The sequence below is a fragment of the Lutjanus erythropterus genome, chromosome 12 (assembly GCF_056507025.1).
Source record: "Lutjanus erythropterus isolate fLutEry1 chromosome 12, fLutEry1.hap2, whole genome shotgun sequence".
Classification (NCBI taxonomy): domain Eukaryota; kingdom Metazoa; phylum Chordata; class Actinopteri; order Lutjaniformes; family Lutjanidae; genus Lutjanus; species Lutjanus erythropterus.
The window spans coordinates 20,425,223-20,452,396 of record NC_139328.1 but is presented as its reverse complement, the minus strand read 5'-3'; the positions used below and the strand labels follow the sequence as shown (position 1 = coordinate 20,452,396).

General features: G+C 38.5%; 1 protein-coding gene and 1 long non-coding RNA gene across 2 annotated transcripts; both read right to left on the bottom strand.

Moving 5' to 3' along the window:
• Positions 1–69: 69 nt before the first annotated feature.
• Positions 70–788, bottom strand: LOC146317919 (uncharacterized). Its single transcript, XR_014771663.1, has 2 exons — positions 714–788; positions 70–680 (listed from the first exon to the last, which is right to left on the bottom strand). It is a non-coding gene; the product is annotated as an uncharacterized LOC146317919 (long non-coding RNA).
• arhgef18a (rho/rac guanine nucleotide exchange factor (GEF) 18a) lies at positions 784–24,112 on the bottom strand. The gene is made up of 22 exons (XM_084732510.1): positions 23,389–24,112; positions 17,396–17,457; positions 16,841–16,921; positions 15,693–15,824; positions 15,226–15,332; positions 13,714–13,854; positions 12,833–13,083; positions 10,809–10,934; positions 10,383–10,500; positions 10,030–10,281; positions 8,188–8,264; positions 7,807–7,988; positions 7,456–7,511; positions 5,729–5,908; positions 5,324–5,453; positions 3,789–3,906; positions 3,635–3,697; positions 3,497–3,544; positions 2,881–3,360; positions 2,460–2,763; positions 1,966–2,070; positions 784–1,045 (listed from the first exon to the last, which is right to left on the bottom strand). Exons 4-22 carry the CDS (start codon positions 15,758–15,760, stop codon positions 885–887), a joined length of 2,967 nt encoding a protein of 988 aa, XP_084588636.1. The 5' UTR covers positions 15,761–15,824; positions 16,841–16,921; positions 17,396–17,457; positions 23,389–24,112; the 3' UTR covers positions 784–884.
• Between the last annotated feature and the right edge of the window lie 3,062 nt (positions 24,113–27,174).

The window sequence follows — 27,174 nt, the reverse complement described above, 5'->3', positions numbered from 1 at the left end:
TTCTGTATCTTTAAAAATAATTTTAGTTTTTCTTCAGCCACATGAAGTCCATTAATGAAATACTCAATGTCAAAATCAACCATCTTTTTATTCCATGAGCCATAAGTTGGGATTTTGAAGAAATTTTCACATGGAGCCAAAACATGACAGCATCAACATAATGTTAAATTATGCCGCAACACTATTTACCAGCAGCTGTCCCTCAGAAATCTTCTCATAAACGCTTCCAGCAGCTGTCTGCCGGAAACAACCCTGCTGTTATTGTGTCATCATCTCCACTCAGAAGTGCACAATGTAGCTCATAGTATTAACAAACAAAGTTTACAATGCAGTTTCTTCCACATACCCCATTAATTTATGATTTGTTTACCAGAGTACAAATTTCAAGGATATGTGATTCTTTTGTGCTTGGCACATCATCTCTAAATAGATGTAAACTTTGCAAATGTACAGCTTCCTCACACTGCATTTGTCATCCATTAAATTAAAAAGAAAGCTTATGAGTTAAAATACGAGTGCTAAATGGTTAAAGACAACCACATTCATTTAAAATAAAAAGTCTAAAGTCTTTGGCAAAGTCTTTTGCTTTTGCGCCATGTTCATTTAAAACATTTTTCCTTATATACAAAGAGGGTCACTTTTTTACATTTTTTGGACCAACCTGTACCACGAATACTTTCCTTTTTTACAGTTCAGCTAATTTCAAAGCAAGCAGCTGGTTTTCAGTAATAAAATCCACAATAGTGACGCTCCTCTTCACACTAGACACACATGGACAGCATGAAGTCAGGTCCAACGTCTTTTAACAGCTCCGTCAGTCTTTCCGTGTGTAAAGTCCTTATGATGGACAAGGCCTCGTCCAAACTGCAGTCTGTAGTTCAGGATTAAAGGAATATTACCTTTTCTTTCTCTTTGCCCTTGTCAAGGACATCTTTGGGAAAAGGAGGTGGTACTGGTGGTGGAGCCTCACTGCTGTCTCTCTGGTATGTGCTGAAGGACTGAGACGTTTTCACACTGCGGACGGATGCTGATGGGTTGAAGGCACCTGAAGGTAGAATGAGAAATTAAAAAAATGAATGGAAAGTACATTAAAAGAGAGTTCAGCCTCCCATCTCTGTACTGCAGAGTTAAAACTGATATTCTCATCCAGCGGTGATGAAAAATACAAGTGTTTATACCATAATGTCAGAGTATTAGTGTGAAACATCTGTTTCTTTTGGTTGGAAAGCACCTCATAAAACTGGCTTGTACCAAATTTTTTCACTGATGTTTAACAGACTGCAGATTCACCACAAGGGAAGCTGTTCAGTCACTAAGGCCAACTGGCAAAAAATCTAAATATGCACCATCTATCTTAATATACAGTCTGTCATGTAGATGTATTGATGTTGCCACCTACAGGAAAACAATGTACCAGCTGCTGCAAGTTTAATCCTTCTTGATACCTGCAGGCGAGTGTTATAGCTGCTGTTTGTTTTGAGGTTTCACATTTCACACTTCTATCACTTGTCAAACTAACCTCTGATGTTTGTTTAACAGAGAAAAACAATATATTTTCTTTGTACATTAATAGTTTTTTTCCTGTCTAAACATCTATGAACAAGACTTACATTAGCGTTTGTTTTTAGATGCTTGACATTGGATTAGCTGTGAGTTGAGCAGAGTCAGGCACTGCTCAGATGGTGACGTGTGTGGGTGACTGTGAGCTTCAGAAACCTATGGATGATGTCACCAACACTCCGTCCACTAATTATTATACGGTCTATGAACTCGAAATAAATTCGATAACACAAAATTAACACCAAGACAGACCTTAGTCAACCTACATTGCTTATATAGTTTTCTTTTTCTTTTAGCATCTTGCTCTCTCTGGTGGAGTGGTTTGAGTTTTTTTCCATCCCTGTGAATCCAAGTTGAATAGACCATCTATTCAAAATAAATATGGATGGAGGGTGATGTCTGTACCTGACTGGTAGATCCGTTGAGGACTGGCGTTCCTTTTGGCTCTCAGACTGCCTCCTTCTTTCCCCGTCACTCGGATGGGCAGCACCTGGTTCACGTCTATGTTGGCTGGAAGTAGAAAGACAGGACTGGGGTTGACCCATGAACGAAATCTTTACGGCATTTGTATATTAAAGCTGATTTAGGCTGATTGCCTTCTACTAGCTGTGGTGCTAACAACTGACCCACTGCTGGTGAACAACATTTCCTAAAAGTTCAGCTGCAGCTAAATGTTTTGAATAAAAAAAATGACAGTTCTGGTCACTGTCTGCAAACTTTTCTCTGTCTGTAGACAATCAACATCTGTTGATTTCTGTCTGACATCTTTTATTGTAAAAGCATGGATTATAATTCCAGTTTTAAACTTTTTTCACATAAAGATTTGAAACATTATACATACATACATTATCTCTTCAAGTGTCAGTACAATTGTTAGGTTAACAGGCCTGTATCCTGACCTGCACTGTGTGTCCTCTGGTGGGACCCCTTCATCTTCTTCTCCTTTTTGGACAGAGCAGCCAGCTTGGTGGGGATCTGTTGCTGCACAACTGCGGGCTTGAGCACCTGGTTGGTGGTGCTGACCAGCTGGATGGGAAGCTCTGGCTTGGCCGGCTGAGGGCTGATGCTCTCTTTACGTGGTGGAACCTTTGGAGGAACTTCCACAGGGTCTGAGGCGGTGGGCGGGACGTGGAGCTTTGAAGGTATGGTCAGACTCCCACCACCGTTCACTATGCTGCCCCTGAAGGACTGATAACTCCAGTACTGTGGAGAAAGAGGAAATGCTCAAACTGTTATTTCACAGAACTAAAAAAATGTAGTTATTTGTCAAAACAGATTTGTTAAAAATTCCATCAATCTGATTCTTATCCCGTTCCTCACTTGTGCAGGATCATCATAGTTGGACAGGTTTGGGATGAGCTTCTTTAATTTCTCCTGCTGTTGCTCTAGACGCTCCTTCTCCTGAGTTAGACGCTCCTTCTCCTTGTCTACTGACTTTGTAGTTTCCCTCAGCCTCTCCAGGCTCTGCTGATAGTTTTCCATCTGCTTCTCCAGCTCGGCCTTCTCCTCGTAGAGCTTTTCCTCCCACTTTTGGCACTCCTCCTCCCTCTGTTGCAGCCGAGCCTCCAGAGCCTCGATCTCCATCTTCTGCCGCTCCCTCTCTTTCTCCCAGCGCTGCTGCTCCTCTCGATGCAGCGCCTGCAGCTTGTGCAAATTGGCCAGTTCCTCTTTGTGCTTCTCCAGGTTGCGCTGTTTCTCCTGCTCGAGCAGAATGCTGCTGTACTGACGAGCAGGCTGCTTGCTCTTTGACTGAAAAGTGTGCTGCAGCTCAATCTGGCTGTCCTGCTGGGCGACGATCGCCTGCAAGTTGAAGAGCACAGCGGTAGAAAACTAAAGGCGTTCTTCTCATTCATCACACATTTAGCTTCCCAAACTTGTTGAAATGAGATGGTTGTAGAATACAATTAAGATTTCAGAGGGATTTACAGTGTCTTACTTGTAAGCTGTAAAGCCTCTGTGCAAGCAGGATCACCCTGTCACACACCTACAGAGAAAAAGATAAAGATTTCTCCATGAACAGATACAGGTGAAAAAAGACAAAACTAATGAACTAAATAAGTATCCGTAGGCTTACCTCTGCCTCTGGGAAATGACTGGAGAGTAAATTGCTGTTTCCCATGTCTGTGATGTCATCAGCCTTGAAAAATAGCACAAACAGTGTAAATGCTTCATATTTTAATCGGCAGAATGGAAGTGAGGCTTAGATCCTTCACACGAGTGTCACTCACAGACTGTTCCAGACCCTCAGAGTAGTCGATTTCATGGAGCTGAGGGTCACTCCTGCTGTGACTGCTGTACATTGGACTGCCCTTGCTGCCACCGGGCCTCTCAGCCGCATCTCCATTTGAGAAAATTACAAGAAATATGAGCCATGTTTCCATCATCTTGCCAAATGAATTTGAAGCAAACATTAGAAATGGCACAAAAAGAAGAAAAGGTTTCAGCTAGTTAAATGTAAGATTTTAAAAACCTTTTAAAGACCTTTTTAAGACCATTATGAATACAAATTAGAACAGTTGTGACACCATGAACAATGCAGATTTTCCCAAAAATATCTTTAAAAGTGAGACTGAAATGAATACAACTTTATAAAAGTCATGTTAACTTCATAATTCAATACATTTTAAGACCTGTCAAACCACATGTTAGGTCTAAAATTCAGATCACTGAATTTTAGGCTTTTTTAACAGGATGTGCAGAAACCCTGAAAAATGTGAATTCAACATGTTTCCAACTGGTTTGGAGTGAATAAACTAGACTACATATAGTGAACTGCTGTTTTGTCAGAAATTGATAATACAGGCTACGTTAACACAGAGAGTGGAAGAAGCAGAACCAAACAAACAAAACCAGCTACCAAAATCTCAAAGAGGAAGAAGAAACAGAATAGAGAAATATACAGAGACGTGTTTTGGATTTGTCTCCAATTGGGCAAGTTGCAGCTATTCTTTAATGGGACACTTGAAACTGACAGCGGAAACAACTTCTTCTTCTTTTCTCTGAGCAGAAACAGCTGATAAGTCATATGAGTTAAACCTTAACTACATCAGGACTAATTCAGAAAATGTGTTTCCATCTCCCATTAAAAACATTAACTATTTCACAATTGCCTTTTGTGAAATAGTTGTTTTTAATGGAAAAACACCTCAAGCAAGTGTAAGAACTAAGTAAAACAGTTTCCATCAATCTTTTTTAATGTGGTAGTTCAAAATGAGCATAAAAATGTGTTGATGGAAACATGACTGTATTCAATGTAAGTAGAGTTCATGCTAATCATATTTACCGTGAAGGTACAAACAGCAGGATGAAGCTACAGTCAGCTTGTCTTTCAGCTCAAAAAGACTTAAAGGTGTTGACAATATGACTGGGCTTGTTGTTGTGAGAAAAACTAAATATAATTAATGCTTAAAACAAATATTGAAATGCAATATTATACAACAAAAATGACTCAAATGCAAACCTGATGTATGATGCAAGAAAAGAAAGTTTTGTTAATATTCCCAACTACCTCTGTTAAAAAACCCTCAGATGCGACGACTGTGTGCTTCTCCCTTTAGAATGAGTTAAAATGTATGTCAAAATTTCATGATACAGATTATGTAGCTGAATATATAAGTAAATAAAACACATACGTCAGACCATCATTAAATACTTGCCATCTTTTACTGTAACTCCTTTTGCAGTCTCTACTGTCAACACACTACCGTAACCAGCGCAAAAAAAGGTATTACAACCACCATGTTAGCCTTATGTCACCTTACTTTTCACATAGTTACTGTCAGCCACTGCAAAGGTCTCTGCCCTCCTGAGAGAGCCCCCCTGCATCCTATTCTCATCCACTAGAAGGTTTGGGTCTCTGATCCTTAAGAAGAGCAGGTTCTGCAAGTTTTCCACTGTAGACAAAAGAGAAAACAGCTCCTTAATCTCCTCGTTAAAAGACATCATTAGCGTTGTCTGAGTCATGACAAACTTGGCTGTATGAGAAAATGGCATATTTACTTTAGTGCATCTTCAGAATTCAAATATGAACTCAAGGCAATGTTTTTGTAGCTGAAGAATGCAGAAATAACTGCAAAGACTGAATACTACCTCATCAATCCAACCATGACTGATTCCCAAAAATGAGGCTTACTCTTGATGAAACTGATGTTGTCGTCTCAGTTCTTACCCTCATCGATGGCTCCTTTGAGCAGCGTCTCCCCCTGCTGGATGTCTGTGGTGTCTCCTCGGAGCAGCAGCCCTTTGTGGGGGGTTTCCTGCTCCATCACAGTTTCGTAGAGAGCAGCGAAGATCTGTTGTTTCTCTGACAGATTTTGCATTATAGCATCATCCCTCATCTTCAGAATATCTATAGAGCAACAGCATAAAACAAACATGTTTGTCTAGTAAATGCATGTAGAAATGAAGATCTCAAAACAAAACACGCACCTCTAGCTACAGAAAAAATACCAAAACACAGAACAAAATCACTTCATATATAAATTAGAAGAGTGCACTCAACAGATGGTAAAGCATTTACTGCAATGCTACCAAAACTGTGCAACTAGCACAGATTCACAAAGTTTTGAACTAAATATTTTGTATAGTATGTACTAGTAAAGTAATATAGTAGTACTTAACTTAATGAGGAAAATATAAACGGGAAGAGTCAAAACTTCTCAATTTAAATATATTGTTAAATAAACAAAACTCCCTCTGCACAGCCAATCCAAGGGATCAGGTGCTGGTTGGTCGCAGGAACATCTCAATCAACATAAACCGCCACACACTGAACTGAGTCACTGTGATTTTATAAGTGAACAACGCGTTTCGGCCGTTGCTTCTTCAGGTTCGCTCAACCTTGAGCAAACCTGAAAAATCATAGTAACTCAGTCCAGTGTATGGTGGTTTATGTTGACGTTTTTAACTTAAATATATTGTTATGTATTCAGGGTGTTTATTTTTTAAAATATTTTGTTATTTGTTCAGAACCTTTTAATTTATTTAGAAAATTACAAGCAACCAGGCAGTAACTAGAAGGTTAATGTTTTGGCGTAGAACTGATTAGATTGGCCTCCCGCAAACTGAATTTCATTCCAACAAATTACCATTGTCATGTTCAATTTTCATGTTTAAAACAAAAAAAACTTGGAAACTGGTTCAGTATTAAACGATTTATAGACTGTTTTGTAATCAAGTCTGTATTTCTCATTTGTTTACTAGCGGTCCTTGAACGCTCCAGATTTATTTACATCATATTGTGCCAAACTTTAGTGGATTATAGCATATCAGGTATGAAATTAATCCACAGATGGTCAGGTTTACAATAAAACAAAACTTCTCAATGAATATCAGTTTTTTAGCCGCGACGAAGCCAAACATGGCCTGCAACAGACTGCCTTGTTTTTAGGCCAGCAGTAGCTGATGACTTACAGCCCTTACTGGCTGGTTAAGAAGAGTGAGGCGTCAGCAGACCTATAAAACAGAACAGTCAATAAAACAGGATTTTCAAGGTTTTTCAAAAATTTACTGCAACCATGAGAGGTCCTTGAGCATACAGTCATAAATGTACACAAACATCAGCTGTCATGCACGGTCATGCAGACACACACACACACAACCTATTGCACGATCTTCCCCAGGCTTATGCCAGGCAGAGCTGGCACAAAAGGTTCATAGGACCTTTAATTTTGGATCGGCATGAACCTGGCCGGCATTTTATTTATGGCAGAACTCATTCAGTCAATTATCTTTTCCACTAATATAACTACATTCCAAATGCTTGTATAAGAGAGAGCAGCATTACAAAGCATACTCTGCAAAAAAAAAAAGACAAAGACCATCTGATGACCTCTGCACATTGACAGGGTGTTGATTTAGTAATTCGTTGATCAGATGATCAAGCGGCTGACTCACCTTGAAATTGTTGCAGTCTTGCAGTCAGCTCATGGTACAGCTGTTCTTCTGGATACCTGAATCACACAGGCATCACTTATTCAGTACTGTCACTGTCATATTTATATAATATCAAATATGCAAGTCTAAAAATGTTGAGTTATATTTTTCCATAAATAGAAAATGTCAGCTTTGCCAATTATGTTATATAAGATATCTTGTGTGCAGAATACCATGCTGATAAACCAACAATAATCTAATATCGCTTGAGGGATGTACTGCCCTTACAGAGCTGAATCATGATTCTCTTCATCATCAGCATCATTTTATTACATCATCATTTTTTTCTCTTCCAAGATGTCCACTGCTTACCGTTCCACAGCTTCCCGTATCAGTGCTGTCCATGCGATGCATTCCTGGCTGGAGCCGGTGTGGATCTCGTACATCTCTGGCATACTGGTGGTGCACGCACAGATCAAGAACATGGCTTTATCATCATGGGCCACTTCCCTGACTATCAGCCTTTGAAGGGAGATCACTGGTGGTTTGTTGTCCTGTATGAGCCACGATAATACAGCACGTATTATTATTATCATTATGATTATTATTATTATTATCATCATCATGACTGGCCTTGGGTTATTACGCCATATCATGTAAGATGTGTATGATCATATCTTGATGTAACAACAAAGAAGTCTGTTTCTGTTTTAAGATTGCTTCTGTCAAAGTTAATGTTTGTGAAGAACTCACCACAGCAGCAAACAGGAGCTTCTGATCTTTCTCTTGTAAGAGGAGGAGGACATCTGACAACAGCACAGCATGGATATCTGCAGGGAGACAAACGCTGCTCAGCATAAAAACAGCACAAGCGCTTAATGTTCTGACTCAAGCTGCCACAGAAGGTGGACTTGAGACACGTCTAACATGACTGTCAATCACTGATGCTTTAGTAATGACTTCAAAATATGCTGCTATACAAGTTCTCTGATTCTTTTGGCTTTCACAAAAGCACTTTGCCCTGAAATTGAACCTGCTATTAAACAACACAAAGGAGACAGTAATGATCCGAACTGTCAGTCACTTGATGCATCATCACTCAAAGTTTTATTAAGATCAGACACACACACACTTTGGTTTACAATTTGACCTTTGGTGACGTCAGTAGCTGGAGATGTGTACAAGTTTTGTGTCATGGACAAAATGATTACAAATTCAAGGAAAAACTTGATTAAAATAATGTTTCCATACAGATTTACTGTATGATATAACTCAGTAATAAATTGTGAAATTTATAAAACAAGTGGCTCAAGGTAAATATGTTAACAGAGTTATTAACTGTGTGTTTTGTTCCGCCTTTTTACACTGTGTTAAATACCACTCTAATAAAGCTGTCACTTAATTATAATTTCTATACGTTTAATGTCATGAAGAAGTAAAGAAACAAACAAACAAAAAAAAATCACATTTAAGAAGCTGAAATCAGAATTTTGACTTTTTTCTTAAAAAAAAAATACTCCAACCAATTAATCAATTATAAGAAATACTTGATGATGAATTTCATAATCAATTAATCATTGCAGCTCTATGCAGATTTTACTTCAGAGCGCTTTATCAATTAGGGACAATAACAGTTGAAGCTCAATAATGGATCTGTAACTGCCGTCTCTGACTTGACCTCAAAGCTGTAAGTTTTTCCATGTTTTATGCTGCTTTTGTTTTTGTTTGTTTTTTTGTAGTTTATTCTGGTGAATTTGGCGTTGCTAATGTGGTTATTCCCACAGGCTGAGGCGATGCTGGACTAATGTTGTAATACTGAGAGACAGTCAAGAAGAACTTTGTGAACGTTAAGCCACATTTGAAGTCAACCAAATAATGGCAGTAGTAGGTTGGATGCCAGTATCATGTTGTTTTTTGTGGAAGCTTATTATACAGCACAAACTGCATTAGTGTTCTGCCCTGTGATCTTCACCAGGATATGTGTGTGTCTGTGTGTGTGTGTGTGTGTGTGTGTGTGCATGTGTGTTAGTGTGTGTTGCGGCTGTAGGTAAATTTCGTTGATTGGTAACAATACAGCTACACAAGAAAAAGAAATGGTCAAACTGCAGGACTTTTCTTGGCAACACCGTGTGACTTTGATTAGCACCCATTTAAGCGACCAGGTAGTAACTGTGGTCAATTTAGTCAATCCAGAGATAACATGCAGTTTTTTCCCCATCAACCAATTGACTGGTTGAAGACTAGGTCGAAGTTGAGTCAACCAAGATTTCTTTGGTTGATTTCAGCCCTAACTAAATCAGAAAATGTGCTATGAATGCGTTATGAATAAACTATACAGCCAGAAGATTACTCAAATCAGATTAAGCCATTAAAAAAGCATTTTCATTGAAGATGTGTTTCCTTTCAGTGCAAGGAAAAAGAAACAAAACCCTTGAAAAACTCCAGACCATCAGTCTCACTTAATTTTTAACTTGAATTAATGACAATTGCTTACAGTAAGAATATGCAGCAAAACACCTCACATACACACGTGAGCAGTGGTCAATGATTAAGCCACAGACAAACAGCCAGAATGTCAATAAACATGTCACAAACCTTTTTGTCTACCGGAGGATTTCCAGGTGACTGCTCCTTCATGCAGCAGCGTCCTGTTCCCTTGGATCAAATCCTCAATGCGGAGCAGCTGTCCGTCCTTCAGCCGGCCCAGAGATTTTGGCTCCAGCCGCTGGCCGATCTCTCTGAGGCGAACAGCTTTCTCGTATTTACTGACCTGATCATTTACTTGTGAGATGGTCTCTTTTATTAGCGTCAAACCCTGCACCAGAGACTTGTACTCTTCTGTGTCAGCTGAAAAGAGTGTAAAATATATCAACTGACCAGTCTTTATTTATATACATGAAAACATTTTAGACATAGGACCATTCCTAAAAAAAAATCTGAGATTTTACCTTCAGTGTTCTGTATGAGCCGCTCCACCAGAATAGGATATTTTGTGAGGCGCTGAGTCACCAACAGAAAACATTCAGGGATTCCCAACCTTCGCACGAGAGGCAGCTGCCCTATTTTCTGTTATAAGAAGAAAGGTTTTATTTTTCAAGACTTGCATCATTCCTGCCTTTCTTCTCTCATCTTAGGTTATCCATCACAAATCATTTTCTTTTTGTCAGTGGCATCATTCTTCGTAAAAACATCGTCACTGCTGTTTGTTGAAAACACCTGACTCTTAGATACTGCTACTGATGCTCCAGGTATGTACTTTATTCACTTCTATTCTGGTGCACAGTGTCCATAACAAAACACAACCACAGGCCTCCTCGCTGTGTCTTGAAGAAAAAAACATCTGAGGACAGAAACTGATGATACAGATGGCTCACCCTGTTGAGGATCTGCAGCTTCTTGCTGTTCTGCAGCTGCTCTTTGAAAAAGCTGATCGCCTGATTGTGATGACTGCAGAAAACACTGTAGCACTCCATCATTCCTTCTCCCAGTGCACCTGAAAACTAACACGAAAGAAAAAAACATCATAAAATGTATATAACTAAACAGGATGCAATGTAATAGTAACGCAGTTGCACTGAAGTTACTGTCAACATATGACTGAAAATATCAGAATTATGTTCATTTTTGGAACAGTAACAATGGAACAAAGAGAGGAGAGGATGATGAACATCCTAGAACACATTTATACCCAGTATGTCATGGCTTTATGGCTCACACAAAGCAACACACACCTGCCACACCTCAAAGCCTTACAGTTGTGTCATACACACCAGACAAGTCATACACACAGAAGAAACAGTAGGGGAGCCAAGAAATGTCGAGTAAGAGAACAAATTAATAAAACTTCTCCTTTTCATGAGAGTGATGTACATCAAACTCCAGTGGCACACGTGTTACTGGTGTGTGTTTCTCTTTAGAAGACAATTAAGGTTTTTACGATTAACTTGTTTGGTCCAGACTGTCCAGTTTGATCAAAACCAAAATTACAGTTGTTTGAGACTTCCTCCGACCACAGTCCAGACCAAAAAACCAAACCTTGGTCGGACAGAAATAGGCGGTCTCTGTCTGAATCAAACTGAACCATGGTTTGTTTTTTGTTTTTTCTGGTGTGCAAACATTTTTTGTTTTAGTTCTGACTTTCAGACCAATTATAGGAAGTTCTGGTAGACTATCATCAGCAAAAGGAAAAACAAGGCAACAAAATGAGCCACAATCGCCTACAGGGAGAGGAGAAGAGAAGATGTTTCACTGATAACCAAACTAAAAATGCAAGGCCACTTTGGATAAACAGTGCCACCTGCAGTCTTCTCAACACTTGAAAGTCATTCGACACAAACTGGAGGCAAAAACTGGAGGCAATTTGATCCTCTTATTACTTACAGCAACATAACACTAACATAACAATACAGAAGAAGCTGAAGCTCTGATGCATTTGTGCTCCTGCTGTTCTAATTCCTCAATTGGAAAACTGGACTGATCACAAGTTAAAACCGCTTCTCCAGGAACGTAATCCAAGTGAAGCATCATCAGTCGGGGACTTAGGGAGCAAACACACCCATCTGTAGTCTCTTACAGTGATAAGTTTCAGACATACCAACCATTCCTACGGACGCCTGTACACTCAGTCAGCATGTGCAAATAGAGTGACAAGGGTGGAGAGACGGATGAATACAAAGAGTGCAAATAAGCTGCAAGGCAATAAGTGCAAGGGTACAGCATAAATAAAGTTATTTATTCCTAAATAAGACAAATAACAATGTCAGTGCTGCATGTTGCAAGCAACAGTAACAATTCATGAGCACCTTGTATGAAAAGGTTGTTACTTAATCTGATTTTTGACAGTTGTATTGCTGGTTACGCAAGCAATGCTCCATGTCAGACTGTTTGTTGAGCAGCTTTGTGCAGAAATGTAAACACAGCATTTAGGAGTTTTAAATATACAATGACTAAACTGTGAACTTGTTCACCTGATGTGTGGGAGAACGCATGCCTTTGAAAGCAAAAGTCTTAGTTTAAATTTGCAATAAACAAAATGTTGAAAACAGTGTATTTGGGATCAGTGTAATCATTTGGCTTAAGAACACTTGGATAACACTCAAAACTCTGTTTACAGTAAATTTGTTGTTGAACATTTCCAGAACTCTAAAGATGATCTTCTAACTCCCTTCAGTTGTTTTGGAAAAGACTTGCATGGAAAAGTACATCTAACTTGCTGTGTGTTGACATAAAAACTTGACTGGCATTTTGACCTGAAGGTGAGTAAATAATGACATTTTAATTTCGAGAAGGAAGAACTGTAAAAGTGCACTCTATAACTTTGTGAGTCTGAGAAACTATAGCTTTTTAACATCGCCCCATCTCAGTTGCAACCCACAGATTTAAAATCACTCTGTCCTACCTGAGAGATGAGAATATCTCCCACTCGTGCGATCTGGTAGCTGTTCGGGCTTCCTTCCTCTTGACTTTCATTTTGTCGAATTTTGAGGCAGTTGAGGAAGTGCTGGTGGAGGCTGATCAGGGCCTCCACCCCAAAGAAGAGTTGCTCCAGTTTGGTCTCTTCTATAAGCAGAGACTGCCTCAACTCGTGCATGTAGACGTGGAGAAGGATATTTAAGGTGCGTACGTGGTGCATCTCTGTCTGCGTCAATTCTAGGAAAATGTTAAAGAGGGATCGCTTGATTAATAAGTCTGGAAGAAGTTCAAGTTGACTGCCTGAAACATACAGGAAATTTTTGAGGGATACAGTGACAATAGCATTTGCATACTCCTTGCTAAACAATGGTTGACCTTAAAAGCATGGTCCAGATTTGAAGCGGGGATGTATGAGGTACTTATAGACAATGTATTACCAATTACTACCCGTAAACTATTCCTTTACATGAGGCATTTAACCCCAAACTGGACCAGTAAGGCTGCTTTACTGGCAACACAAAAATAACATGTGAAGGAAAATCAGAGTACATAAAAGCAGTCCACCAAGTTCAAGCTGGTGTGATTAAACTAATTATCACAGTAGACGTGTTAACCATCGACACTTCTGACTTAAAGAAAACATCCATCATCATCATCATCATAATTGTAGACGCTGTAACCTCTTCTTTGACAGTACAATTATCATCATCAGTGATCAAACATCCATGTTCTTTATGAGTCACTCACATGAGAAAGCTGTCACACACACTTCAGGTGATACACGATCACTGAAAGTACAGTTTGTTTTTTGGATTTTGTGTGGTTCATTTTTTTAAAAACAATATCCACTAACAGACTTGATCCTACCATAGATGACATCCTGTCTCTTTACAGCCTCTTTGTTCAGGGTCTTTAGGTAATTCTGGTCCACTGCCACACTCCATGACTCCGCCTCCAGGTTCTGGGCGTTGGACTCGAGCTCGCCTCGCAGCAGAGTATAATGGGAATCTGGATGACACGTAGAAAGTCACACTGGGTCACACTGTATCACCCAAACAAGGCTTGGGCTTTGTGGTCACATGCGTATGTATCTCAGTGATTCATTACTTGTCAGGTTACAGATTATTTTTAAATGTCTTACTTTTGTGGCAAAAATATTCTTTATAAGGCAACAGGTTTTAGTCATAATAGACAAAACAGAGGGAAAAAAGACAATCTATTTAAAGAAAATCTGTTGTAGCTGCTTCTAACTGTGGATTTTTAAAAATATCCAGCATTTTATTTCATAATGCCACTGCTGTATTACACATTACACACTGAACTTCACAACCAATATGAAGAAGTAAACAGAAGTGATTATTTCTATCCTTATGTTACAGAATTTTATCTATAATGTTTAAAAGGGATAGTTTGGATTATTTGAAGCTGGGTTGTATGAGGACCTCATCAATAGTCAGTGCCTTAGCTACAGTTGATGGTGGTCAAAACACCCCCAGTTGGGAGAAGCAGAAGAAGAACAAGTGAAGGAAGCTAAGCAGTGTGGTGCTGTGGACAGGATTAGCAGCAAAATGTATTTTAGCCACTTAAAAAAACAGATCCATCAGTCCAATTACAAAAGATCTTTGAACACCATAATGTGCATAGGATCAAAAACTCTTGACTGTGTCATTTAACATCACATCTCTTAATAATCAAATACTCTGTCATAATCGGGAGTAGTGGTTATGTCATTAATCGTTTATGTTTTGTCGTCTTTGTTTATGTGCTTATGTGGTTTTGTACAGTATATTTTCTTTCTTGTTTTTTGTTTTATGGTTATGTTACTGTTTTACTATTTGTGCTTATGTGCATTTGTCTATGCTTCTATGATTTTGTTTGTATTTTTACATGCCATCAATCTGCTTTTGTCTGTGCTTACATGCTTTTGTATGTTTCCTTTTGCATTTTTTATTTGCCATCAATCTACCAGGGACTCCAGATGAAAATCAGCTTGTATGTCAAAATCCGGCACATTTAAATGATGGACATGTGCTTGCGTTAATTAATGTACACTGTCCCTTCTTTAAATCAATTTGAAACACAATCGATAACTTGTATTTAATTTAGTAACTATATGAAGTTTACCAGATGAAGGACTGAGGATTAAAATGTCATTAATGAAGCGAGTAAAAGTGCTCAACGATGTGTGGTATTCCTTGGTTTCTTTGTACAAAGTTACATAATATTTCATAGGAGAGGACTAAACTTAAACCATCCAAATTTAAACTACAAAGTTTGCATAATCTCTTTTTTCACTGTGAAGTTACACCGTGCTGTGTGACAAAGGTGCAGGGAGCTTTCAGCAGCTTCTCATCCTGCAGTGATCAGTGACCAGCTGACCTTCGAGGTTGATGGGCTCAGCCAAGGAGGGAGCCAGTGACACGGAGTCCTCAGGGGTGAGCTTCAAACGCAGGCCTTCGACCTCATCCATCTTCACTGGACCAGATCTAGTCGGTATGTGATGAGATAAAGCTCAACAGGTAAAAGTGATGTCACCACACAAACACGCACACACAGCCATCCAAGTCTCTATCAGACCTGGATGGTTGACCTATCTATCTGAGGCCAAGTATAACAACCTTCATGCCAAAAGGAAAAATGCCAGTAAAAGCAACAACAGACATCACATGACTCTGAATGAGGTTTTGTACTGCACATTTTTACCAGGCGACAATTAACTCGGAAAAATATGTGACCCGGTTTGTATTTCAGCTGCTAACTCTTGACTGGAAAACAATCTGTCACCTGAGGAGAAAAAAAAACTAAATGAGGAAACTTTCAGCTGAAATGAGCTCTTGTTCACCAACCTGGGACTTGTGTCGTTATAAGAGGAGGAACCAGGCTGAGCACTGTGCTGATTAGGGGTGATGGTCATGCCTGAACTGGGGAAGCAGGCAGGGAGGCCATGGGAGGCCGGGGGAGAAACACTCTCCCCACAGCTGAGAGAGCACCAAACAGAGAGAGAGAGAGAGGGAGAAAAACAGACTGTGAGTGACAGAGGGAAAAAAACAAATACACTGTCAGAGATTAAAAATGAGAAGTCTGCAGCAAAAAAGTCCCCATTATTAGGGACTTACAATTTTTATACTGTATATACTGTATATGCACTTGGAAAAACATGGAGGAACAGAGGGCCTCAACGGTTGAGTTTACAGCATAAAAATCAAACTAATTAAATCTCACAATAAACCCAATCAAGTTAGAAAATTAAGATATTCTTCCCTTTTCAAGCATACAACTATTTTTGAGCACATAACATTAAAGCAGGGCTGGGAAATATTGTTGAAATTAGAGCTGCATGATATGGTAAAAGTCATATTGTGATTCTTTTGACTGAAATTGCAATATGCAATATTATTACTGGGAATGAACAATTTTAATTTTTACTGGGAAAAAAACTTAAAATCTTGATGATGTGACATTTGTTGGGGCCTGTAGCAAACAAACATGTTTTCTTACATCTCCAGAACAAGATTTTTAGGTCAGGGCATCTATGCAGAACTACAGTACTTCATTTTAATGCTGTTTTCCAACACATTTTTCCTTCATCAAAACATGGTGAATTGGCTTCTGGTTCTGTGATTTAGATATTGTACTTGGCCATACTGCGATTACAATAATTAATGATGATGAATGATAATGATTAATTGTGCAGCCCTAGATGAAATCAAAATCACACCTAGGTTTTCTAAATTAATGCTCAACAAAATCAGCTGTGTTAGTATATTTTAAAGTGTAAAACACAACCCACAATTACTAGTTTTTCCTTTTTAAATTGCAAATTGTCTTTGAATCATAAAAACTGAATTTTGATTAGTTTGACAACAGTTAAATTTGACAGAATTTTGTACCACAATATGAGCACATCATTACAATAAGCACCACTGAATTACCCTGCACCACATTAAAAGCAGTGAGGATTTCAAAGACAAACGGGATATGTAAATAAATATACCTTTATTATCTGTTTCTGAAAGCACCGCTCTGCTGACTCACAGGCCCTCACACAGACGGACTACCTACAGAAGGAAAGGGACTGTAAGTGAAGAGTACATGTCATGGTGCTGAATCCAAACAACAGCCTGTTGCAAAACTAATCTAACCCGGTAGATACGGGAACTGGTTTGACAAACTGCAACAGCTCAGCTCAAGTCAGACCAGCTCTCAGGAAAAGACACAATAAAAAAAATGTGCTGGAGAAGACAGCTGCAGTACAGTAACATCAGCTGATTTATTACAGTGACACCGGTACAGTATCTGTTTGCACATACATGGATCAACAGTTCCTGTTCTACTTTAAAGATACATGAGATCTATGTAGACAAGCTCTAATCTACTCAGCACTGTCCTCTTTCTCTGCGGGATACAGGTGTGAAAATGTTAATGGGCACTGTAATAATCGTCTGACTGACACATCCTGTCAAATACAGCTTTGAAATGAAAGTGTTTTGTTGTGTTTTGTTCTTAAAGAACTTTAGAGGTTCAATGTCTGTGACCAAGAATGACTCACCTTGTTCATATAGACTTCTGCTTATTGTTTTCCGTGTTGTGTCTTCCAGTTTCCTTGTCACACTGGAAAAAAAAATAAAGGGGAAAAAAAAATCCAGTTAAACAAGTGGTTAAAAACAAAAGAAGAAAATGCAGAAAGTCACAGTTGTATTGAATTCAGAGTCTGAACCCTGAGAGAAAGAAGAGTGCGTCCAGCTTTAGAGCAGTGGCTCTCAGTATCCTCACAGGCTGTGTCTATGAGTGTGTTTACATGTTTACATGAGTGTTTCCTGCTTTATTCTGTACTCATTTTTTTAAATTAAAATCTAATGAATTAGTTGTTTCAATAAGACATCAGTAAGAATATGACTTGATTTATAAATATTATTTCTTTTGAAATCAAAATATAAGTTTGCATGTTCGCAAACAAACCACAAGCTGCATCAATACAATTGCTGCATAGTATGGGTCATTGCAATGACATAAAGCATGAATAAAATATTCTGTCTTTTAACTATAAATTCACTGATGTTCCCTTTAAGCCAACCTGCTCCCATTAAACCCAACTGACTGAGTTTCAGTACGGAATTTCTATGTTTTAACCAGTGAAAAACATTCTCCATAATTTTAACCTCACCTGGTGAATCAGTTCCATAATTCAGTCATTCATTCAGGGTCAATTCATTAATGTTACTCCAAAATGTGCAGAACAATTTTAAAGTTATTGTTTAATTGTAAATCTTGAAATTTACTTATTTACTATCATTAGAACATCAGTACTGAACCTGCAGCCTGTTTTTCTTTCAGTCAGTCAGTCCTCTGTCCTGTCAACCAGCTGGCTGGACCAGAAATTTTGGACAATTTCAAATGCCAACAGCAAACCACAGGATAGACAAACAGACAAAATGACAACACATACTGAATGATGAAGTACTGAAGAGCAATTTCAAATTTTAGATTTTCTCAGGTATGAAGCAAATCTTATTTTTTTTCCACAAATATGTGATTCTTCAAAAACACAATTATAACTGGGATACTCATGTCCATGTAAACACACTCTGACTGTTTGTATGTGTGCACGTGCTAATGGACCCTCGAGGGTAAATGAGTCTGATCCACTGTTGTGTACAAAAGCCTCCACTTGATTCAAAGGCTGCAGTGGCAAAGCTTGTGGCAAAACAGCTCTTTCACATGGGTGGTAACATAAATCATACTGAACAAATACATTTGAACAATACATGCAAATCAAAGTTTAAAAGGACAAGAGGCACCAACATGGTAAACGGCAAAAACTGTGAATATCCACTTTTTTCTAGCTACAAACTGCATTATTTTGTATTCAGACTTATTAGTGTAAACAGTGTTTTAGATGAAAATGAACAGTTGTTTAAAGTGAGACACACCTAAAACATACACATGACTGTTTGACTAAAGGAGTTGTGACACAAACTCACACAGGAGCTCTCCTGCTAGCCTCTGGCTCACCTGCGTGAACATGAGCACACTACTTAGACAGGCTTTAAAAACAAAGCCCTCACCATCATGACGGCTTTAACTCACATTGAAACGAAAGTCTCCCAGTGCTGGTAGAGGAAAGCATCAATCTAAAAATGATCAGATTGTTGTTATTTTTTCTACTTATTCACTTTATATGTGTGATATGCAGGGTGCAGGGTATTGTCACCTGGCCAAATGGCTAGTGAATGTTCAGATTTTACTGGCCACTCAGAAGACTACCATTGTTTTTTGGTTGGTGAAAGGAGCAAATCTACCAGCAAGCTGCATATTTTAGCAGCACTTCAGTGGTGCTAACTTTGTGCCCTGGTGATATGGCTGTAAGTACCATTATCATGCAGGCGGAAGCATTTTTTTTTAATTTCACACAGCTGAATAAGATACATTTCTTTATTGTACTGTAGCCTGTAATACTAGAAAAAGATTTTTTTATTTTTTGTTGAAACCTGAAGGTAAAATCAAAGAGGAGAGTCACGGATTTATATGAAAATATGCAGCCAATTTGTTCCGCAAATATCAACTAAAACAACTGGTCGATTCATAGATTTGTCAATCAACAAAACTGTGATAATTGAGTAATTGTTCAGCATATCGAGCAACAAGACGAAGAGTTTACAGCTATGCTAGCAGCTCTACAAGACTGAACTACAGTGGTGCTTTGAGCTTAAAAGGAACAATTCACTCCCAAATCACTGAGCAGAAAGAAGTGTGCATCCACTCATGGACGAGCTGTTACAGCTCAGCCGAGGAGGACGCCATTAATGTTTACATCCTGCCCTCTTCCTCTGTCGAGCTGTCACCTTCTTCACGGTGAAATGGTTTGGGGGGGTGGTTTGGTAGAGAGAAAATTGTGGATTATCTTGAGTAACCAGGTCATGATTTCTGTAAAGATACACTGCTGCTGTTTTTTTTGTTTTTGTCTTCTCAATAGTCAATATCTCCAAAACTCTGCAACTCACAACCAAAACAATCAAGGTGGATAAATACCACAACAGGCCAGAGGTAAAATCTGTTTTTTTGATTTTAGGGTGTATTGTCCCATTGAATGCTTATGTTAGCATGCTAACATGCTCACAATGACAACCTTATCATGCTAATGCTAACCAGGTGTAATGTTTACCATAATCACCACTGGAGTAACATGTAAGCTCAGTCAGGAGGCATAGCGATGATACCCTCTCCAGCTACACCCTTTCACCAAAATATGATCACACCCAGTTCTAAAAAAAATAAAGATGGCAACAGCCACAATGCCAAACTCAAGGCTTCAAAAAATCAATTGTGACCAATCAAGAGACCAACATTACATCCATGTGTCAGACATTTGCTGTTCTATCTTCCCTGACGAAGAGTGGCATTTTTTTTGCCATTTTAATACAAGCTAAATTAATAATCAGTCATTTGTCAAAAAAATATTTAATTATTTAATAATCAATTCTTCTCTCCTCTATGACAGTAAACAGAATATCTCTGGGTTGAGGACATCATCTTGGGTTTTGGGGAAACACTGAACAACATTTTTCACCATTTCCTGACATTTTATGGACCAAACAACTAATTGATTAATTGAGAAAATAATCAATAATGAAAATAATCATTATTTGCAGCCTTACTTGATATTACACATTATTCTTTTTTGTTTCTGCTTTCTAAGGTAAACTAGCAGAAACTCTATTCTTGGGACTTGAACTGATCATAAAAGTGTTTTCTACATCCATGACTGTTGAGGTTAAACACTTTTTCCCAGGCTCTTGTATCAAATTACCTGTTTCTAAGCCTCATTGACTATTAGCCATATTGTGGCTGTATGGTTCAGCCCCTGGTTGAGTGACAGCCACACCTCAAATGATTCACCTCTACTGGGTGAGAACAGAGGAGCATGAAATACAGGTCATTCCCTGCAAGAGGCAAAACAAGACCAGCAAGTCTGCCAAGTATCCTGCAGGGGAAACGAAAGACGGGAAAAACTGCTAAATGCTGTGTTTGTGGAAACTTGTGTCATTTAGAAAGACACATGTCCAAATCACTTCAACACAAACACAACAACAAGACTAGATTAAAACAAATGAGAGCGGGTGATGTTCTGTTATGCCAAGACAAGTGAAACCAGACCATTGACGGTTAACAGCCGTGAAACTATAGTCATTAGCCTGAGGAGGACATACAAGCTGACAGATACAAAGAAACCAGTGATCCGACAAGTGCTCTGGTTCCTAATAAACACTGGAGGCTGTATTTGTTTCACATCATCACACAGGTATAATTTGTCAAAAACAGGAACACCAGATAAATTGGTGTGAAACTGCTCCTTCCTCACAGTAGCAACAGGTCCTGCTTACACTTCTCCATGTTGCCCTCACATCCACGAGCCTTGACAGACAGTTTACTTATTAACTTCTAGATACTAACTGTGTTTTTATCTTTATTGTTGTGTGCTGTAAACACATGCCAATGTGTTTCTGTCAGTGTAAACAGGCGAATCTTACTCTTACCAAGGTCTCAATCTGAGGAAGAGTGACACGTGTAATAGTGTGTCAGTCTCAGGTAACTTACAGCACGTCCTAACTATAAAACATATGAGACTGGCAAGAAAATGTAGTCTCTTTAATGACTGACCAGCATCAGGGCCTTTACCCCTCATTTAGTACAGCAGTGGTCACTCACTCAGTTAAAGGCCAAACTGGACATCCTTGATTACAACTTTTGTTGACCATTTTCTAATGTGCACTATAGATGCAGCCTGGTTCTGCTCAGTGTTTATGCCTGTGAAAAAGCAAGTTTTTCCTCAAAAGACTCCTGCACAGTCTTCTACACTAAAAAATTCAAGATTTTATTAACAACATTTCAGTGCAATGACCATCAGGTTAATTTAGTTAAATTCAATTAATTTCTTGACATCTGAGCAACATCAAGTCTGCGTGTCCTTCTGGCAAAATTACACTCTTGTTTGTAATAATGTGCTGTGCAAGTGCACAAGACAGTGTGCAGGATTATTTATGCTTTTAATTGAACAAACTGCTATTCAAAAATACAACTGGAAGCTCTACAACATGCAAAAAACCCTGGTATAGGCTAGTGTTGGTGTAGCATGATATCACCTGGTTACCCAAAAGGAATTCAATATATAATATCCATATCAATGCATGCGATACCAGGTTAATCCAATCCTTCTTCTTCATTAAAAATCCAGAATCCATACACATAAGTTGAACTGAGGAGTGTTTAAAATAGCACTTCAACTCAGTCTTTTTTCAGTGTGTGTGAACGAATTCGAAAAAACATCTAATTGCAATAATTTTAAGTGATATTGCAATTTTATTTGCACCATTAGATGGAATAATAATTTTTATATTAGTCTAATTTTCATTAAAAACATATTTAAATGAGTATGGTGTTTGTTTGTTTTTGCAGGAATCTGTAACAAACAAAGTTTTTTTTGGGAGTAATTTTATTTATTATCAAGGAAATACACTGATCACATACACAAAGTTGCTTTTCTTGAGTCTGTAGAATGTGATGTGTAAGCCAGGACATCTCTGCTGCATGACGATATTTAATTTAAAATGGTATTCTGACACAATCTTTTGTCAATCTTTGTCACAAATTTTGTCACAAAAATCATATTTTGAAGGAGCACAGATAAACTTTTTCTCTTTCTGCAGGTTAATGCGGCAATTAAGTTTTGGGTTACCAGGCGGAAGGGGAATGTGAGGAATGCTAGTTAAGAGAAACTGACCTGAATTTACAGCATCACCCACTGAAAAAAAGTGTCGGATTAAATGAACACAGAGAGGAGCACTGAGAGTTTCAGGGGAAAAACAAACAGGTGTAATGTCAAGAGACAAGACAGGAGTGGCCGCAGGTGCTACATGCAGCCATGTTAATGTTTGCTTCTGGTTGGTATATGGAGATGTAAGTTAACGTTACTTCAACTAACGTTAATCCTGACCAAACTGACTGCAGCAGTAACGTTAAATCACAGGATATTACGGTTATATTTCCTCAACGGTTCAAAGTCAAAATTAACACGTAAAGAAGAAATGCTTGTCCGTTTGTCTAGACTGGAACCCCAGACCCGCGAAAGATCTCGCGAGAGTTCTTATTTTTACCCAAACCATGTTCTGTGTCTAACCCCTAACAAAGAAGGGGGTTGTGTTCTTAAACCACATCAGATTTTAACCACAACGCTGTCACATTATAGAACATAATTCGTTAATATAACGTCCTCATAATAGGCAACAATGCGTACAAATCTCGTGAGAGTTTCACACTCCGAGGGTTCCCATGAAGACACGACCGTTTCCCAGTTTTAATCGAGTTGTTAAAAAAAAAAAGCAGGTCACCGCTTTTTCAGGAAATTAGCTGACTTTGCGAGCCAATAATGTTATGTGCGTGTCACCATTATTAATGTTAACCAGTGACTGTTTATCAGCTTGTTTGTAGCGTCCACCCCACTACAAGAACTAGCATTAAAACAACCCAACAACAGTTTCATCTTACCCGGTGTTGTAGCAGTGGAGGACACCGAAAGTAACGGTCAACTTTCTGTTTATTTCCAGGCAGAAACAAGACAGGGAACTAATATCTATCAACAAGCTCCAACAGCGGGGAGAGACAGCGAGGATGCCTTCAGAGGAACAAGTGCACGAATAAGGAAAAAAAAAAGTTGAGTTGGAAATCCCAGCCTCCTGTGGTTCAGCCCTCCTTCCTGCTCTCTCGAGGCATTGTGGGAACAGTTCACACATTCCGCAAGCTCAATCAGCAAGACTGACTGCTGCTCCCTGTCTTTAAAATGATGCAGACACGAGGTATTACTTCATGTCATGCCTCTACCAGTGTGACACTGCATGTTCTGCTGAATTATTATTTGTAAATGATATAAATTACGTGACTGATTTTTTAAAAAAATGACTTTCCCTCAGCAATGACACCAGTCCAGCAGGGTGGAAACCAGTTGGTGTGAAAACTGAGATGCTTTTTATTTTGGCAAAAATAATAAACAAGCTTTTCTTTATGTAGGCAACTACAGGGGATGCAGGTAGGAGCTCGGGTAGTATTTGTCATTAAGTATTTATTTTAATTTCATTCTCACCAGCCAGTTTTAGGAAAAAATTCACATTAATTACTCAGATTCAGGGTGAATGTTTTTATACAGACATGGATAGATTATAATACAATGAGACTCTCTAGTCATTTTGTGGTGATTTTTTTTCTCTTCATAGTCGATTTTCCATCAAATAAGCTCTGGTTCTTGAACCAGTTCCATTCAAGATATTAGAAACCCTCTAATCTAGTGAACCAGCCTGTGTTTCTCCCAGTTTTGAGTGGAACGCTCACATTGGTTGGTGAGCATCTTTGATTACAATGGTTCTGCTCAAAACTGGTGGAAACAGGGTCTGGTTCACTACGCACCACTGAGGTTCCAAGACTCTTGAATGGAAGTGATTCAAGAACCAGAACCAGAACCAGAGCTAATTTGGTGGAAAAGGGCCTGTTTTGTTCCTCTGTGGCCTTTTTTTTTTCACCTTTTTGTAGTCCTTGTGTGTCTCTTTTGATCATTTCATGCCTCTTCATGGTTGTTTTGTGTCTCCCTGGCCTTTTTTGTCTCTTTGTAGTCATTTTATGTCTCTTTTGGTTGTTTTGTGAGCCTCTAAAGCCTTTCTTGTGTCTGTGGACATTGTTGGTCTCTTTGTAGTCATTTTGTGTCTTTTCAGATCACGCTATAATTGTTTTGTGTCTCTTGGTGGTTGCTTTACATCACTTTGTAGCCATGTGATTGCCTCTCCAGCAAGAAAGGTTAACTGTCAGTTCAAAGTGAGACTCTGGCTCAGGGACCCCCTGACCAGAGGGGCTCCTGGGCCTGTCCTTGGTAGGCCTACATATACATTTATACAGACTGAGACAGGAATCATCTTGAACAGATATGAATATTTGAAATATTCAAACCTGAGGAAGAGAAAGTCACTATACCAGTGAGACACCAGACTGAACTCACACCTCAACTGTTTAAACCAAAATGGAGGAGAAATTTAACACCTATGGTTTCATAACAACCAGGTGACTCCACCTGCTGGAGAAGATTTTGTGACACAATCAAAAATCTCAGAACAGCTACACAGTGGAGCTTCTACTAAAAATGTTTTGTCAACCAAAATCACTCTGCTACTAGAGAATAATGAGCTACTCCTGGACCTCCTTCACATTTTCTTTGTCAGATGTGTCGGCTGAAACGGTACGGTTGTATAGTCCCAGGTGACCAGACGTTAAACCGTTCAGTTCAGGGATCATACAGCTTTTAAAGAGTAAATTTCAAGCATTTTTAAAAGATACTTAAACCAGAAACATTCCAGACTCTTGAACTCTTCACCTTCATATCTAAATTGTTTCTATAAATGCAACTGTAAATTCCTTTAAACCCACAGTGATTAATGTACTGTATGAAGGGTTACTTTAAAGATGTATTCTTATACAATTACTAATTACCTATTAAAGAATGTAGTCAGTAATGTAATACAAGTATGACAGAATTAAAGTAATGTAACTTGATTACTTATTTTTGGATTACCTCAATATAAAATGTTAAATATAAATCATTGCAGCTCTAGACTTGTCAAAAGTGCAAAGCTTGACCTTGTACAGTATGTCATCAGATAGATGGTGTCCATTTCACTGCTGTCCAGTAGGTGGCATCATTGCATTACTTATTGTTTCAACCCTCACACACACACACACACACAGACACACACAGACACACACAGACACACACACACACACACACACACACACACACACACAGGAGCCTGAACTGTGTTACAGTCATTCAACATTGTAACCTATTACAGATGAAACCATATGCAATTTACCTGATTATTTTGATCAACTCTTGACACTTATCTGATACTATCAGAGCAGTTTTAATGTATTTAGACTCTTATTTCTTCTGTTTCTTCTTCTTCAAGTTCTTTATCACATTCATCATATTCATAATGCTTGCAATTCAGGTAAATATCTGTATGTGTGAAGTAAAATATCCTGCCTCAGTATATAAGAAAAATGGGAATTATGAGATAAAAATTCAGAATTATTAAGTAAAAGTCTAAATTATGAGATAGAAAGTCGTAATTATGAGATAAAAAAAATCACAATTACCACAAAAATAAGACTTTTTATCTATAATTTAGACTTTTTATCTCACAATTTAGACTTTTTATCTCATAATTTCCACTTTTTTATCTTGTAATTATGACTTGGCATGGAGATATTCTTTTCTTTCACTAGCAGATACGGGCTTCCATATTTGTGAAAACTGTAGGCATAATTGCCAAAAGTATTTAATTGTGTGTTGTTAGGGAACCAGTGTGCTTGTGATTTACTGGGTTTTCATTAGTGTATAATCATCTGAAAATAAGAATGTTGTTTTCTTTACTTCAGAACAAGCCGTCTATATTTACAGAAGGCCTGGGTCCTCTAACATGGAGGCTGCCACGCTGCACCACCATGTTTCCACGGTAGCTCAGAATGGACAAACTAAACACTAACTCTAGAAACAGCCTTTCACATTTTTTGTGGCCACTAGCAGATGGGTCATGGGTGGGAAATAGGGTGCATCACAGCATTAAGAGAGAGGCTGTGTGTGCTTTATTTAATTCTCTTTCCCCTAGAGTTTCCTCTGTCCTGTCAAGTTTATGACTAAAGTTTTTAATTTTGCTGCTTAAATGTCCCACAATATTTTCTGTGGTGACGTTACTGTGTACACGGACACATTGAAATGACTAAAAACACTCACATCAGAACAACACACCTGGAAGAAATCACCTGCTCAACATTATTTAAAAGGGAAAATATGGCCTATGGAGACCTGTAGTGGCGTTGGTCTCCAAAGTGGCCAAGATAATAGGTTCGGGAGGCTGCCATGTGAATAATTTATGCGTACCTGCAGATTTTGATGAACTAAGAGCCTATCTGCACATCACTAGTGGTCACCACAGTTTCTCCTGCACTGTTGGAGCGGTTATGTAAAAAACTAAATATCTGTCAATATAGCATGAGGATTTCTCTTTTATCTGAAAATATGAATATCTGTATTGACTTGAAATCTCACTCACGCTCTGTTATGTATGTAAACTGAGTTGAGTGTGTGTACATTGTGTTGCTGCATGGTTGGCTTTCTATACTTTCCCCTTTTTATATACACAATTCACTGCAGAAACAAAATCAGTGAGAGGAAAAACACATGAATTCAGAGAATGGTAAACAACAGAAGCACTGCCAGAGCCTTTTCATGAA